Genomic DNA, 17269 nt, shown 5'->3' on the forward strand with positions numbered 1-17269 from the left:
ATATTTAGGAACATACCTTTTTTTCATTTGTTTAATTACAACCTTGATTCTGATTTCTTACCTTATTCTTAAAGACAAGTTGGACAGGAATTTTCATGACATCATTTATAATTTCCCCATCATCTCCAACATAGTACACAATTATACAAGCTTTTGGAGCCCAGGAATTTTCTGGTGTTAAAAAAAAACTTGAGGAGTTCTTTTTGCCTACTGCAACTACCTGGCTTTGGGATATCACCTGAAAAAGAAAAATTAAATTTACTTTATGATAAAGCCAATACTATATTTTTTTTATTTTTTAACTCTTTTTTAAATTTATTTTTTAATAACTTTTTTTTTGACAGAACCCATGCCAGGATAATTTTTTACAATATTATCCCTTGTTCTCACTTCTGTTCTGATTTTTCCCCTCCCTCCCTCCACCCTCTCCCCCAGATGGCAAGCAGTCCTATACATGTTAAATAGGTTACAATATATCCTAGATACAATATATGTGTGCAGAACCGAACAGTTCTCTTGTTGCACAGGGAGAATTGGATTCAGAAGGTATAAATAACCTGGGAAGAAAAACAAAAATGCAAGCAGTTTACATTCATTTCCCAGTGTTCTTTCTTTGGGTGTAGCTGAAAAGCCAATACTATGATCTGTAATAATTATATCTTCTACATTTATCATCATTTCAAGTTCAGACATATATGTTTGATTTCAGTCTCAAAACTCTTCCAGAATCAAATATACATTGGTAAGTATCCTGTGCTAATACACTCATCTGAGTTAGAATTTATTTGTATTCAGCATTAGAAAAATTTAAGATACGTCTAATTAAATGGTTTACTATGAACATATATAAGAACTTACAAAATTGGGGGGGAGGGATTAGTTTAGTGAAGCAGAAGAGGAAAATTTTCCCATTTGTGTGGATCAGTTTTTACAAGTGAAATGTTGGAAAACAAAAAGAAAAAAACAAAAAACACCTGAATATAACAATGCAGACTTGACAGGAATGATGGGTAGGAGAGAAAAGGAAGAAAAACATTAAAATTTTGAAATGAGATTGACTAAATTTCTAGAGTTTCATCTCCACAACTGGAGACATGTAGTTCTTTCTAAGTCAATTTGGTGCCATGGAAGGAGCTATCTCTTGAAAGGTCTTGGGTATGAATTCCACTTTGCTATCACAACTACCTATATGGATAATTTGGGGCAAATTATTTTTTAACAAATCTGGGCCTCAGATTCATCAACTATCAAACTAACATAAAGGTCTTTGCAAATCTTAAAGAACTATATAAATGCTAGCTATTATTAATCTTGTGACTCATAAATTTACTGAGTGATGGAGTCAGTCCCTGGAGTCCACAGAACAGCAGTATAAAAGAATATTTTGAAGGTACTATATGAAACAGTCTGGATAAGAATGATGTTGAAAGAAACACAGAAAGACTACTATACACATACAGTAATATAGCAAATGATGCATAATATATTTTAAGTTGCTGAATTACCATATAACTTAATTCCTTCATTGGCTTGTTGCTAGTGACAATCAGTTCAAAAGGTGAGCCAGCCTGGAAAAATAACATTCTCATTAGCATACAAGAATCATATGGCTAATTATAATTATTGATAATCACGTGAATATACTTACCTTTACATTTTCACTTCCTGCTTTTAATTGGATATATGTCATACTAGGAGACTTAAACATGCCATAAATTGATAAGCTATTCACACCATCAAGAAAAGAAGCCTGTTTAAAAAAAAAAAAAGCTTAATTTCAATTGTTTTAATAACTTTCCACTAATTCTTGGCAATCAATAGATATGAAGCATATATAAAATATGGAATAATCCATCCTTTTCAAAATAAAATAGATTATATTTTTTAAAGCAGGTAAAATTATCTTTAATACTAGGTATTCACAAACATAAACAATTGTAAACTAAAAGAATATTATGCTTCAATACTTCAAAAAGTAAGTCTTCAATGATGTAGGTATTCCCCTCCACCAATCCTAGTTTAAACCACTTCAAACCTTACAAGACCATAATCATGTTTTTGTTATGGACAAAAATGATTTATCATAGTGGCCAGCCTTCTAATAACAGAGCTCTATGACTAAACCAGGCTGGTCCCTGGAGAAGATATATTATTAATAGCTAAGAGTCCATCACTAGGCTCATAACCAAACTTCCTCCAATTCAGTAGGACCTGCCACAGCCTATGCTATTCCAGCAGATCCTTTGATAAGTAAGGATCATTTCCACAACACAAGACTTTAAAATTTGTCTGTATTAGTGTCAATAAAATAGTAACTGTTGAAACACATTTTCATAATGTCTAAATTGTACAACTCTGTCCATAATGTATATAAGGATACGTTTACTATTTAGGATTTTTATAACTGAAAATAGTATCAACTATCCTTCCCTTTATAAAAGAGAGCATATCACTTACCAGAAAATGGCTACAGCAAACAGAGCTATTTGTACATAAATAGATAAGTCATTTTCTCCCCAATATTAAAACCCAAAATTCATATTCATAATCAACAAGCATTTATTAAATTCTTACTATAGGTCAAGCATTATGCTACACTTGCTCTGTAAATAAAAATAAGCAAAAGCAAGGAACTTACTTTCTAGGGGAAAGATGAGACACAACTACATATCTACAAAATATATTCAGAATAAATAAAAAGCGGTTTCAGAAGAAAGGTACTACTACCATTGAAGAGGACCAGAAAAGGAGCACAGAGTTCAGAGATGTGGTGTTATGGGTTAGGAAGAGCAAGAAGGCAAATGTAACTTAATCAATGCTTGGAGGGGAATAAAGCATAAGATCACAAAGACAGAAAGAGTTCTACCCACCTTCAACTAGGTTAGCATTGATATCAGGATCTCAAGGGAAAGATGTTAAGTTTCTACACTGGCTGACTTTCCTATCACAAATATCATTTCATGGACATACCAGTCCATCCTCCACTCAGTCCTCAAAGAGATCTTCCTAAAATAGAAGTCTGACCATGTCAAATCCCCTGCCCCACCCAATAAATTCCAGCAATTCTCTCTCACCTTTAGGATCAAATATAAAATTCTCTGTTTGGCTTTTAAAGCCCTTCACAACTTTCAGCCTTAAAACACGTTGATCCCTCACTGAAACAGATTTCTAAAATGTAAGTTCTCCAGAAGGCAGGGCTGTTTTTTCTCTTTTCTTTGTATGCAAAATATTTGCACACTAATGTAATAAACACTTAATAAAAATATTCATTAATTAATATTTCTTTCATGCAGCCTATATTAGAACCAAAATGTCTGATTTGTTGTCCCTATAAATAACATTTCATCTTTCTCCTCCCTATCTACGCACATGTACCCAAGACCTGGAATCCCATTTCTCAACTTCACATCTTAGAACTCCTCGATCCCTTTAAGGTTCAAGTCAAACACCACTTTCTATCTGAGGCTTTCCTGATTTTACCTCCAATTATTGCAGCCCTCCAAAATTATCTTATGTTTACTTTAAATAATCTATGATCACTTTTGCTATGTGAAACATATTGCTTCCCCATTCCTATGCCACTATAGAATGCAAACTCCTTGACAAGAACTGTTTTGTTTTTGCCTTTGTATCTTCAACATCTAGCACAATGTCAACCATGCAGTAGATGCTTAATAAATGCTGGAGGAAGTGAAGTAGTATTTTAAGGGAGGAAAGAAATTAATGGCCCTAAGAAATTAGAATAGTAATAATCATTATTATAGTACCCCAGAGAAAACCATTGTAGAGAAGACAGACTTAGAAAAAAAAAAAAAAAAGGAAGGAGTCATCACACATACTTCCAAAAAGATACCCTTCCCTCCCCAGTCCACAAATGGATAAGAAAAGAATGGATCATTGTTTATTTCTATGTGCTCATCACTCAATCCACATGAAAAAAGTACAAGGAAAAGAATCAGATGTTCATCACTGAAAGCCATATTCCACAAATCAATCCCATCTTTGTGATACAAAGCAGATACCAGCCTGAGTCAGAAAAAATGGCAAAGAGACACCAAACAAAACCATTAAAGATTTTTTAATTGGAGAGGTTAACAAGTGTCTGGGAGAACAGACAACCACTCCTATTTTCTTTTTTTCTCTTTTATAAATAATTCATTTCTAGTATAACCTAAACCCATATCCAAATTCTACAAAACTTGAATCACAAAAAACTGGGTATGTTTAAAATGTCTTTGGGGTTTTTTTAATATATTCTCATCTACTGTAGCTTCTTAGATTATTTTATTTAAAATGTTCTTCTAAAAACTGAGTTCTCAGAACTGCCACTATCTAATCATTATGAATTCTAACAAAGAATTTTTCCCACATTTATTTATGGTCAAATATCTCATTCTCTAAGTATTCTAAGCCGTGATTGGTTGTTGCCTTCTTCACCAGTATTTATACAGGGTAATGGAAATCCAGTCACCAAGTTACAGTCATAATAGCATTTTATTAAGAGAATATTGGACCCAAACAGCACCTTCACTTGCAGTTGACTGGTATTAACTAGGATTGGAAATTCAAGACGAATGGTCCCATCTTCTGGAACTGTGTAATTTAGGACCTGGACAGTTTCCCTTTCCTGATCTTCATTGTTCCATCTGTCCCAAAAATTGGTGTAATTTGTCTGTGTTATGGTGAGCATTACATTATTTCTTATTTCTTCAGGAGTCAGCCGAACACCATCAGAACGGGTTATTTTCACCTAATTGATAGAAAGGAATATAAAGAGAAAGACATTACAGAAGAAGAAAAGGAATTATTTCATTTGAATCTGATTTCCACCCTCCATCCCCACCATTATCCTGAAACAAAGCTATTGAATATCTTCACTGGTTTAATTGCCAAACACAATTGTCTGAAAAAAAGACACTTTCCTTGACCTCTGAAGCATGCACATGACTCTCCATTAAACTCTTAAAATTCTCTCTTCCTTTGATGTCTATTATACTCCATCTACTTCTCCTCTGTCTCTCTTATTAGGTTCCCTTCCTTCTCCTAAAATTCTCCTAAAATTGGAAAGTTCCCTTCCTTCTCCTTCGAAATTGCTTAAAACTTTGTACTGTCTTTTTTTTTTTTTTTTTGCTCTCTCTCTCTCTCCTCTCTGTGTCTCTCTTCCTCTGTCTCTCTGTCTGTCTCTCTGTCTCTGTCTCTCTCTCTGTGTCTGTCTCTCTCTTTGTCTCTCTCTCTCTCTCCTCTGTCTCTCTTCCTCTGTCTCTGTCTTTCTGTCTCTCTCTCTGTCTCTCTCCGTCTTTCTCTGTGTGTGTCTCTCTCTCCTCTGTCTCTCTGTCACTCTCTGCTTCTCTGTCTCTCTGTCTCTGTCTCTCTCTTCTCTCCTCTCTGTCTCTCTCTCTGTCTCTCTCTCTCTCTCTCTCTCTCTCTCTCTCTCTCTCTGTCTGTCTCTCTCTCTCTCCTCTCTGTGTGTGTCTCTCTCTGTCTCTCTCTCTCAGATTTTTATCTTGTGCCACCACTTCAAATGTTACTATTTGTAAAATGATTCTGCCAATTTTGTTCTCTAGTCCTCACAACTTTCTCAAATTCCTTCCCTGAAGAAAAAGAATTCCCATCTAGAGGCACCAACATGTCTAAAATTTATCTTCTTCTCCAAATCAGCTTCTCCCCCCAAATTGTCCTGTTAGGGGAATTCTCCAGTTCATTTGGTTTCAAAACTACATCATAGACTGCTCCTCCTCTCTTATCCTCCCCTTCTTCAACATCTAAAAGTACACATGTTCTGTTTATTTTTCTTCAAAATGTCTCCTCCTACTATCCCCTCCCACTGCCTCTTCTATCACCCAGCTCATGCCTGGGTGAATTACCACATTCCTGAATTCCTAACTGGTATTCCTGCTTCCAGACTATGTGTGAGGAAATTGTGGGAATTAAGAAAATCAAACTGACTCCATCTTGTAAAACTGACTCTATTTTGAGAGCTAAGTTTCATTTTGCCTGTTCATTCCATCTGCTTGTTAATCCTGGGAATCAGGGTCTGTTTTATATCTAGAACAATGCACGTACTTACTCTCTCTACTTCCAACTCTCAAAACTCATTCATCATCCTCTCAACTCAGCAAGGCCCTAATCTTTCTTCCGATTAGAAAACAGGTTACATAATCTTGCATTTTGGTTTATATTTTGGTAATTGTTTATATTTAATGCACAAAAATCTGTCTCCTACTGTATTTAGGGTCCAAGACCAAAGCTCAGGAAGCTTGATCCCAATTTGTTATTCAAGTGGCATGCATAGCTTAATAAACTGATATGCTCATCAGTTAGAACCTTTATTTCCTTAGTTATCTCAGATTTAACCCATCACAGTGATCCTGCACAAGTCCCTTAATCTCTCTCAGCCTCACTTTCTTCAATTGTAAAATGGGGGAAATAACAGGATCTATTTTACAGGATTGCTGTGAGGATCAAATGAGATAATATTTGTAAAACACTTAGCACAGTGCCTTGTTCATAGTACATTCTATATAAATGTTTATCTTTTCTCTTTGCAGATTCTGTCTTCACTGTTTCCTGAACTTTGCCAGCCAATTAATATTTCTAAAGAATATTTCTTTCATTTTTGTAACCATAATGTTCATAAACTTCTGATGGCTCTCTACTGCCTACTAATCTGAACTTCTGAACAGAAAATTCTGAGTCTTCTTGTGAACAATTTGCTCCCAGCTTTTCCAACCATGTCTCTTCCACTAATATCTTAACTTTTTTTGTATCCTGGACCCCTCTGGCAGTCTAGAGAAATCTAAAGACATCTTCTTTGAATAACATTTTTAAACAATTGTAGGAAGTGCTAAATTTCAGTTAGTGAAAGGAAAGTGATTTTTTTTTCCTGTCTAAGTTCACAAATCCTCTGAAATCTGCACATGGACTCAGAATTCTATATATATATATATATATATATATATATACCACAGTTTAAGAATTCCTACTTCAGATGTGCCTAATGAAATCCTACTAATCCTTCAAGATAAATTTCAAATCTGACCTCCATGAACCTTCCTGTTCATCCCACCTTATTCATATAATTTATTTGATACCATTGTTGGCCTTATAACTTTTATTACTTATTACTTGTTAATAATCACTTGTAATCTTTTCAATTATTCAAAACTATCTCCTCAACCAAACTTTAAGGATGAGATCAATGAGAGATATATCTACGTATCTTTCATAGCACGTATGATGGTACTAAATACAAAACAGGTGTTAAATAGAAAGAAAGTACTATAGTCTAGTTACTTATATTTGGATGCCAAATCCTAAAAAAATAGCACAAACTTCACGTCACAAGTGATAGACTTATTCAGAGGAACCATCATTAACCCTTTATATCGCTATATCTATAAAATTCCTAATCCCCATAAAAATAAGGGTTCAATTTGATAATTTGCTGATGTAATTTGCTAATAGTGTTGTTTTTCAGTTGTTTTAATCATGTCTGATTCTTTGCAACCCCGTTTGAAATTTTCTTGGCAAAGATACTAAAATGGTTTGCTATTTCCTTCTTTAACTCATTTTACAGATGGGGAAACTGAGGCAAGCAGGGTTAAGTGACTTGCCCCAGGTCATACAGTATCTAAGACTAGATGTGTGCTCAGAAAGATGAGTCTTCCTGAATCCTGGCATGGCGTTCTACCTATTGTGTTACCCAGCTGCCCCCAGTCTGCTAATACATAAAATGTTCCCTCTCTCTGACTATCCCCATGATTCATAAAAGTTGGTACACAACATAGATTGTATTTAAGATATACTTTAATATGTTTAACATGTATTAGTTGCCATCTAGGGAAGGGAGTGGAGGGAAGGAGGGGAAAAGTTGGAACAGAAGTGAGTGCAAGGGTCAATGTTGAAAAATTACCCATGCATATGTTGTGTCAATAAAAAGCTATAATAATTTTTTTTAAAAAAAGCTAGTGTACAGACTTTAGATAAAGAAACCCACATTTCTCTTTCTGGCTTAACCTAAATATTAGGACACTGGTAAGTATGATATGTTTAATTCTAATTCTATTATATTTCATTTGAAGAGTTCTGGACTTAGATTCAAAAGGTATGGGTTAAACACCAGTTTCACTATATATTCTACATCTTTGGAAAAGTCTTAACTTTTTTCATCACCAGTGTTTTTGTTTGTTTGTTTTTTGCTGAGGCAATTGGGGTTAAATGATTTGCCCAGGGTCACACAGCCAGAAAGTGTTAAGTGTCTGAGACTAGATTTGAACTCAGGGCTGGTGCTCAGTTTTCTTAAATGGTACCTAATACTTGAACTCCCTATCTTTGAGGGTGGCCTTGTGAACCAAGTGAAATAATGTAATTATAATATTTTAACAATAACATAATACATATGAAATCATTATTTTAACTATTGATTTGCACATATAATTAAATATACCAACTTACAGTAACCGTGAAGTTGAGAGAAGGCTTCAAGACATTAACATAATCAAAAAATTCAATTGTGTAGTCATTTGCCTTGAAAAATACATTTGAACTTGCATTTCGGGAAATTCCTGTTTCAGAAATAATACCATTTAGATAAAAAGAAATTAACTTTTAGCAACAGATGTTTCCTAATACTTTCCCCAGGGCTCAATATCAATAAATTAATCAGTAGTTATTTCAGAAGCTCATTTTCCTCAAGTCCTTTGGCTCTTGAGCAGAAGGGTTCTGTCTCTCTCTCTTTCTCTCTCTCCTCCCTCCCTCCCTTCCTCCTTTCCTTTGCCCCATTATTAAAGTTATGTGTAATGTGAAAATAAAGCAACTCTATTGTCACAAAGAGAAGGGACTTTGGAAATTTGAGATTCCTTACAATTCTAGATCTATGATCCAATATAACATCAGAAAATGAGAAAAAGGAAAGACATCATGAATGAAGTGAGATTTCAGGAGATATTTGAATGAAAACAAAGACTATGTTTAGCCTGAAGAAAGACTACATGTTCCAACCACAGACTAAAACCTGAGAGAATACCCAAAATTTTCAGTGGTGAATATAAAAAAAAATCATACTAGCTACTAATCTCATATAATTGACTTACAGGTTATAGAGAAGTAAAAATATCCCAAGAATATTTTGTATTATTCAATGTTTATATCTATTTAATATATTAAAATATAAGTTCTATAAGTGCAAGATGATATATCATTTAATTTTTGTACCTTCCCAGTAACTACTAAAATATTTTAAACTGGAGGCTTAATAAATATTAAATGAATGAAACAAATAAAAAAGGTGTTTTTTTAATTCTATGGAAACTAGTAAAATATTCAATATCACTGAACAATAACTTCTCCCTAGAGGATTAGAAGAGACAATAAAATTTACAAATGTATTTGTACAAAGAAAATCTTATATAAGAAGCATCAAAATATGAGTCAGTGATTTTCTTAAAAGCTCTTTAGAAGATACCAAAGTATTATAATGAAAAATTGTTACCTTTAGAATAAATGTGCTATATACCTGTAAGTGATTCTGTCACCACAGCGACAATTTCCACTGGTCCAGGAGAAGATTTATCATTCGGGTAATGTAGTTCCTCTCCATGATTCATGACACTTTTCATCTCTAGATCACTAAAAGTGAAGTTTGCAGATCCATTTATCTGTTTTAAAAAAAAGGAATGCATTATTTTTTCAACTGAGTTATTCAAATTCTAAAAATATCTAAATTAAATTCTAACCACAATAAAATCAAAATTGCTTCATTCTCATTCCCTTTCTCTTTATAAAAATATAAAATTTTGCTATATTTAAAGAGTAACTATATAAATGAGGCAGTTAGTTGGTACAGTGCATAGAATGTTGGTCTTGAAGTTAGGAAAACCTGAGTTCAAGTCCTATGTGAGACATAATCCTAGCTGTGTAACCCTAGGCAAGTCACTGAAGCTCCCTCAGCCTCAGTTTCCTCATCTATAAAGTGGGGAGAATTATTTGGACACCTCGAGTTAGAATAAGGGTTCGGCTGTGGATGCATTCGTAGTTTGTGTTGGCTAGACAGAAAAGTATTGAGGAGGTGAGACCATGGGCAATTATTAGCACAGTGGCACCCATGAAGCCTATAAGAGATTGTATAAGGACTGCAATGATTACTAAACTTATGTGGCTGACAGAAGAATATGCGATGAGTGATTTAAGATCTGTTTGTCATAAGCAAATAGAACTTGTTATAATCATGCCTCAGAGGGATAGGATTATAAATGGGTAACATAAAGTTGATGTGGTTGGTTCTGTGAAGGCCATGATTCGTATAATGCCATAACCACCTAGCTTTAGTAGAATGGCAGCTAATACTATAGCTATTATATATATATATATATATATATATATATATATATATATATATAATACTATGCCATATATAGCTAATACTATATACTAGTAATAATAGCACCTAATCAACAGAATACTGCAAAGAGTAAATGAGATAATGTATACAAAATGCTAATGCAAACCTTTCTATTAATATTGTAATAAAGGATTAGTGAACAGGAATCAGCAATTTTGCTAACGTAGTCCATTATATGGAAGAGGCTGGGGAGTCTGATTCTAGAGAGGTAAGATGTACAATGAAAGTACCTTAAGAAAATAAAGAATTTATATAGGAGAGAATTATATCCCCAAGGTGTTTAAGGGAAACATTAGATTTCTATATGTTATATCTTCAAAGTAAATGTCTATTTATAAAAAAAAAAAAAAACTAATTGAAATTAATTGTTAAACAGCACCAGAGAGTTAACCACTGTCAGTAAATAATGAAGGAATGCACTGGAATGGAGGTTGGATCTGTTAATATTAGGAAAAAAGACTTCTGACTCCTCAGAGGTACTCCTACACCCTTGAGAAGACACTAAAAACCTGCCCCAATTTTTCTAACATGAAGCAAGAGTCACTCAATGTAAAGCCTATTATGTGATAAAGAATTATTCGTTTTTTAATGTTTCCTTTGCTAACTCAGTGAGACACCTCTACTTTTGGAATATCTACATTTAAAGTTTACAACATTTTACAGCAAGTTTATTACTCAAGACTTTATCATAGTTTATTATTTTGTTGTTGTTCATCATTTCAATTGTGTTCAACTCTTTGTGACTCCATTTAAGGTTTTTTTGGCAAAGATCCTAGACTGGCTTGCCATTTTCTTCTCTAACTCATATTACTGATGAGCAAACTGAGGCAGACAGGATAAATGACTTGCCCAGAGCCACAGAGCTAGCAAAATTTTTGAGGTCAAATTTGAACTTAGATTTTCCTGATTTCAGGCCAGAAATTATCAAGTCATTCATCACCTTGTAGGAGATAATGAAGACTAGTAGATTTGGAGTCAGAAAACCTAAAGTTCAAATCCTACCTCTGATGTTTACTATTTAAATTATTTGAATTTATTACTTGAGACTCTAATTCTCAAACTCCATGTATAGAAATACCTACAAAAACCTATCTCAAAGGTTGTTTGTGATGCTGAAATGAGATATTGTATGTAAAGTGCTTTATTTTAAAATCCTATATAATCATAATTATCATTATTATTAAATTTGGATTGGCCTACTAATTTGTCTATTTCTTAATATATTTTTGTAATTTATGTAAATTTATATAAATGTAAAATCTTAATTTAAACAATCAGTTTTCATGACCTTCCAAATGTATAGGTCTGACTATCCCATCCCCCCTACTCAACAAATTCCAGTGATTCCATATCATCTCCATAATCAAAGATCAAATTCCATTTGGCATTCAAAATCCTTCTTAACCTACCTCCCCAATACACACATTTCCAGTCTTCTTACTCCCTTACATTATTCCTCACATACTCTTTGATTGAGTGACATTGGCTTCCTTGCTATTCCTTGAACAGCATTCCTAGATTCCAAGCATTTTCAAAGGCTGTCCCCCATACCTAGAATATCCCCTCACTTCATTTCTGTCTCCTGCTTTTCCTAGCTTCCATCAAGAACCAGCTAAATTCCCATCACCCATAGGAAACTATTCCTGATTCCCTGTGATACTAGTGCCTTCTATCTGTTGATTTTTTCCAATGTCTCTTCTTTACAGCTTTTTGTACATAGTTGTCACATGTTATCTCCTCCATTAGGCTGTTAGCTCCTTGGGAACAGGACTTGTCTTTTGCCTTTCTTTGCATCCCCTATGCTTATTAGCACAGTACCTGGCATAAATATTTACTGACTGATTGTGTTTTCTATATTAGAAAAATCTCATGATTTTTTTATAAAAAATTCTTACCTCAAAATGTTTAGTTATAGTTTTCTTTATTCCCCAGATGGACAGAGGTATAAATATGAGTGCTACATCACCTTTAACTGGTTTTCCATATGTGTACCTAAAAAAAAAATAACCATCTTTTTTCTATTTCAAATTGGATCATGTCAAAATAATAGTCAAAAATGCCAGTTATGAACAGTAATCCTTGATGCGATTTTTTCACACTATCACCTAAAAATATCGCAATTATTCCAATAATGAGCAATAGCTTATCCTTAAGACATTCAAGTAGAAATTGTAATAAAAGTTAATATTGTTATTAATAAGCTTTCCAAAAAAACCTTGAGTCAATAAATTGCAAATATGTCTATCACTATCAAAGGTATCTATTACACTTTCATCATCTGAATGAGATAGAATAAGGAATTGATATAGTGAGAGAGAAAAAAAAAAGCTGATGCTTTATCCCAGAAAAGGGTTCACATGTCACAAGTCTCTAGCTTCACTTTCCCAGAGATCAAAAGTCCTCATATTGCTACCAGAAATAGGCCAGAAACAAATAAGGCTGCAAGACTCTGTGTCCAAAGATATTGGGGAGCGAGTCCCCTAAGAAATCCACAGGATATTACTTTCAGAAGATGTAGAAAATGACAGTATCCACTATGGCACAGTAATGCTCAGATTAGGACATTTTAGGTCTGGGAACTCTGAGGTTACCAGCACTCTGTACCAAGATGCCCTAGACTACCTGAGGATCCAGCACTCTTAAAACTCAAAGATCCAGGAGAATCTAAATTCAGGAGACAGAAAATCAACAAAGAAACCCAGGTGCAGGCAAAGATCAAGCAGAGAAGGAAAGGAAATAAATAAGCATTTATTAAACTAAGCACCAACTAGCACAAAAGTACTTTACAAATATGATCTCATTTAATCCTCACAACAACCCTAGGATATAGATGCTATTATTATTCCCATTGGACAACAGAGGAAACTGAGGTAAACGGTGGTTAAGTAATTTGCCCAGTGTCCAAGGCCAAATTTGAACTCAAATCTTTCTAACTCTTGGCATAGCACTTCATCCAACTCTCTATTAAGAAGCCCACCCAACAGTAGATCAGAGGTAAAGCTTGAGTCTGCCACAATTCCACAACTCTGGAGCTAAACTTGGAAAAATGAGTGAGTCAAAAAAAAGTGTAGATATAGAGAATCCTTAAAAGTAGAGAATAATTATATAACAACTCTAAACAAAGACTCAAAGTTTAAAAAAATAGATTTCCTACAACTATAACATGAATACCTAGAAGAAATGAGGAGGGAGAAAGGGTTAAAAATGAAATAAACACTCTTGAGGAAAGAATCAAAAGAATAAATAGCTTAGAAGAAAGGTGGTAAACCTTACCCAAGAAGTGGAATCCCTGAGAACTAAAACAGACCAGAGACATGAATGATTCTATCAAACAGCAAGAAATATTAAAACCAAAGGTTGAAAAAAAAATAGAAAATACAATCAACCCTCAACTTTTACAAAGTTAGCATGTCTAAAAAACAGTAAAAAAGTAAAAAACACAGATGTTGACACACTGAATTTATGGGAAATAAGGAGTTAGGTTTCCACAATAAAAATTATAATCTTTTGCCAGAGATTGCTGAAAATAAATTTTTCTGCATACAATTCTTCATAACAAAACACTAATTTTGATAATATGTACTTTTCCTAATATAGCAATCATGAAATAATCCAAAACAATGCAGTATATAAAATTGGTAACAAGCAAAACATTTTTCCTTGCTAGTAACTCCTTGGAATTCTGGGACTTTTTGTGCTAACATCTCAATAAAAAAAAATTATCTCAGATAATTTTCACTTTTCACAACACTATAAAATCTGCAGTACCATGAATAATGTACAGCAAATGAAATTCTTAAAACTAAAATATTTTTAACCTGAATCTTACTTTCCACTGTGTATCATTTTTAAGTCAGTGTGAGAGTATCGTACTTTTACCATACTGCTGTAAACCTCTCTACCATGGTCTTCCTCTCAAAACTAAGTTAGAAGTTGCTGGGACATTAGTTGGTACTGTCAGAAGATGGAGAGACTGATGAGACCCCAACATCACTTTTGTGCTTTCACTAGTTTAAAATAATCAATTAATAACATCTGCTTCCTGTACCATTTGGATTCCTTAAGGACCTTCTGGCTGATGGCTGTTACAGACATTCCACCATGAAGTTTTATAAAATATCTTTATTTTCTCATCAAGTTACATCAATACCTTTGAAAGCTTGGGTTTAGAGGCAAAAGGACTTGTAATATATTTTGGGGATGTAATTGCAACAACAACAAAAAACTTGAGATTTAAAGAAAACAAAAATATATTATGAATACACAGGGAGATTTTTTTAATGGTGAGGTCAATAAGACCAATGAAGTCCCTACTAGGACACCAGCTATTCCATTAATTCGTCTTTATCACACCTCTCATGTTTTTCTCTATTATGCATAGCTCGGAATGTGCCCAATTGCAAAGAGAAAAGTAAAAATTACTCAAGAAATCACTCAAGTGCTTGGAGTCACAAAAGGAAAATGCACAACTATTGACAATTAACTGTTTAAACCATTTACTATCAAAAACAATTATTTGGGAAAATGGTCAAGAAGAAACAAATGGAGAATCATTAGACTCCTTGAAAACCAGGATTTGAAAGGGAGGGGGGGAAGCCTGGACAACATAGTTCAAAAAATCATTAATGAAAACTGCCCATATCTATCAGAACTAGAGGACAAAGCAATGATAACAAGATTCTATCAATCATCTCCTCCCAAAGGAAGTTGGGGAAAAAAAATCCCAGGTATGTCATTTCCAAAATTCAGAGTTTCCACAATAAAATAAAAATATTGTAAGCAGCTATACTAAAGAAATTCTAAAAACCAAAAAAATACAGTCTAGTCCACAAAAAAACCTGGAAGCTCCTACTGAAAATGAGAAGAGCTCTTAAAAGACAATATTCTAAATCGAAAAGATAAAGGATTATAACCAAGAATAACACCCTATAAAGCTGACTACAATACTATACAGGGAAAAAAAATCATCTTTAGTAGAGGACTTTAAAGTATTTCTGATGAAAAGTCACAAGCTAAGTGGGAATTCTGAAAGAAAAATCCAAGTATTTAGAGAAACTGAGAAAGGCAAATTAATTTAAATAACTGAAGCATTCTAATAGTCAAATACTCTAATACTCTAGTAGTTGGTTTCCAAGATAATGAAATATTTAACTAATTTATATAAGACCAAAAGCCATTCCTCATTAGATAAGTGGGCCAGGGATCAAAACAAACAGTTCTCAAAAGAAAAATAGCAAACTATTTAACAACTATATGAAATAATGTTCCAAATTTTAATAAGAGAAATGCATATCAAAACAGCCTTGAAGTTTTATCTTATATCCTGCACATTGGCAAAAATTAGAAAAGAAGGGAAAAGTAGATGTTAAAGAGCTAGTTGTAGGAAGATATACAAACTACTGCAATGTTAGTGGAACAGAGAATCAGTACAACAATTTTGAAAAGCAATTTGGAACTATGCAAATAGAAAAACTAAAACGACCATTCCTTTTGAACCTGAGATTACATATTAGATATGCCATCCTAAAGAGGTCTTTGACAAGAAAAAGTCTCCATAAATACCAAAATATTGATAGCAGCATTTTTTGTGATAGCAAAAAATTGGAAACAAAATAGATGCCTATGATAAATGTGGAAATATGTTTAAAAGAATTGCACATACTTAACCAATTTTGGATTACTAGCTACCTAAGAGAGTAGGGAGGTGGGTAGGGAAGTAGAAAAATTTGGAACACAACGTTTTACAAGGGTGACTATTGAAAACTTTTTGCATGTAAAATAGCTATTAAAAAAACAAAATAGCTGCCTATTAATTGAAGAATGGCTAAATGAATTATAGTATATAAATATAATAAAATGTTGCTGTGCTATAAGAAATGATGAATATGATAGTATAGAACTGAATATGTATTAGGCACTGCTAGGTGTTAGGGCTACAAAAACTAAAATGAAACAATTTTTCCTTTTAGAGAACTTAGTTTCTATCTGGAAGAAGATTCATATATAAATAAGCATATATAATACAGAAAGAGAGAAAAGATGGCAAATTTTTAAAACAGAAAGCACTAGCAAGAGGAAGTGATAATCACTTGAGCCCATCTGCTTCTGTATTTAAGGAGATTTCCTATCTTGCTCATCTGTTAGACGTCCCCTTCCTTCTTTTCATCCTGCCTCAATTACCCATTTTTGAATGTTAAGGCAACATCTCTAAAAATTCTCTGGGCTCAGTTTCTCACAGTTTCAATGAGCAGGAAAAAAAATGGAAGAGACTTGAGAACAGAATAATAAGCTAATCAGAGGACTTTCAATCTAGGCCCAGTCATCTCCAGCAAGGAATCCTTTCCTGCCTCCAATCTTGTCTGGAATGCATAAAACCAAGGTAGAAACCAAATTTCCAGGTTGGTGCTACTATTGCTGCTCCTTTTCCAGGGGATAAGGCCAGACAAAATGGAGAGATCCAGGAAGCCCAAGAGGGGCCCAGCTGCCAAGTTGTCACTCCCTTAGAAATCCAAAGAGACAGTATATCTTTGGAGCATTAAAGTATACCAAAAAATCTCAAGCAGTGACAAACTTAAGTAAAATGAAAGGATTTATTTTTAAATTCTAAAACGCAACAATATGAAAATTAAGGACAAAATCCAAGATGAAGTACAGCCTCAATTAAGTCCATATGCACGTCAATGATAGGCTTGGTTTTTTATATGTCCCAAGATTCAAAGGCATTAGTCAAAGAATTCAAAAAGAAATTTGTACAAAGATTTTTTTGACATTTTGACTAATATAAAGTGTGTAGAGTAGCAATTATGAAAATACAGAATTTACATATTTTCTGATTCATAAATTTCTCCATGGTACCCAAATTCAGAAAAC

The 17269-nt window shown here is 33.6% G+C and overlaps 1 protein-coding gene across 1 annotated transcript in view; it reads right to left on the reverse strand.

The window, feature by feature from the left end:
* CD109 (CD109 molecule) overlaps window positions 1–17269 on the reverse strand; it is a 152076-nt gene that overhangs the window by 60406 nt on the left and 74401 nt on the right. The window contains exons 8-14 of the mRNA XM_031964622.1: window positions 12295–12391; window positions 9515–9656; window positions 8455–8564; window positions 4526–4750; window positions 1649–1750; window positions 1506–1568; window positions 62–238 (exon numbers count right to left, since the gene is read on the reverse strand). Of these exons, the coding sequence (XP_031820482.1) occupies window positions 62–238; window positions 1506–1568; window positions 1649–1750; window positions 4526–4750; window positions 8455–8564; window positions 9515–9656; window positions 12295–12391 (916 nt within the window). The remainder of the gene's footprint in view (window positions 1–61; window positions 239–1505; window positions 1569–1648; window positions 1751–4525; window positions 4751–8454; window positions 8565–9514; window positions 9657–12294; window positions 12392–17269) is intronic.

Source organism: Sarcophilus harrisii, chromosome 4 (assembly GCF_902635505.1).
Source record: "Sarcophilus harrisii chromosome 4, mSarHar1.11, whole genome shotgun sequence".
Taxonomy (NCBI): domain Eukaryota; kingdom Metazoa; phylum Chordata; class Mammalia; order Dasyuromorphia; family Dasyuridae; genus Sarcophilus; species Sarcophilus harrisii.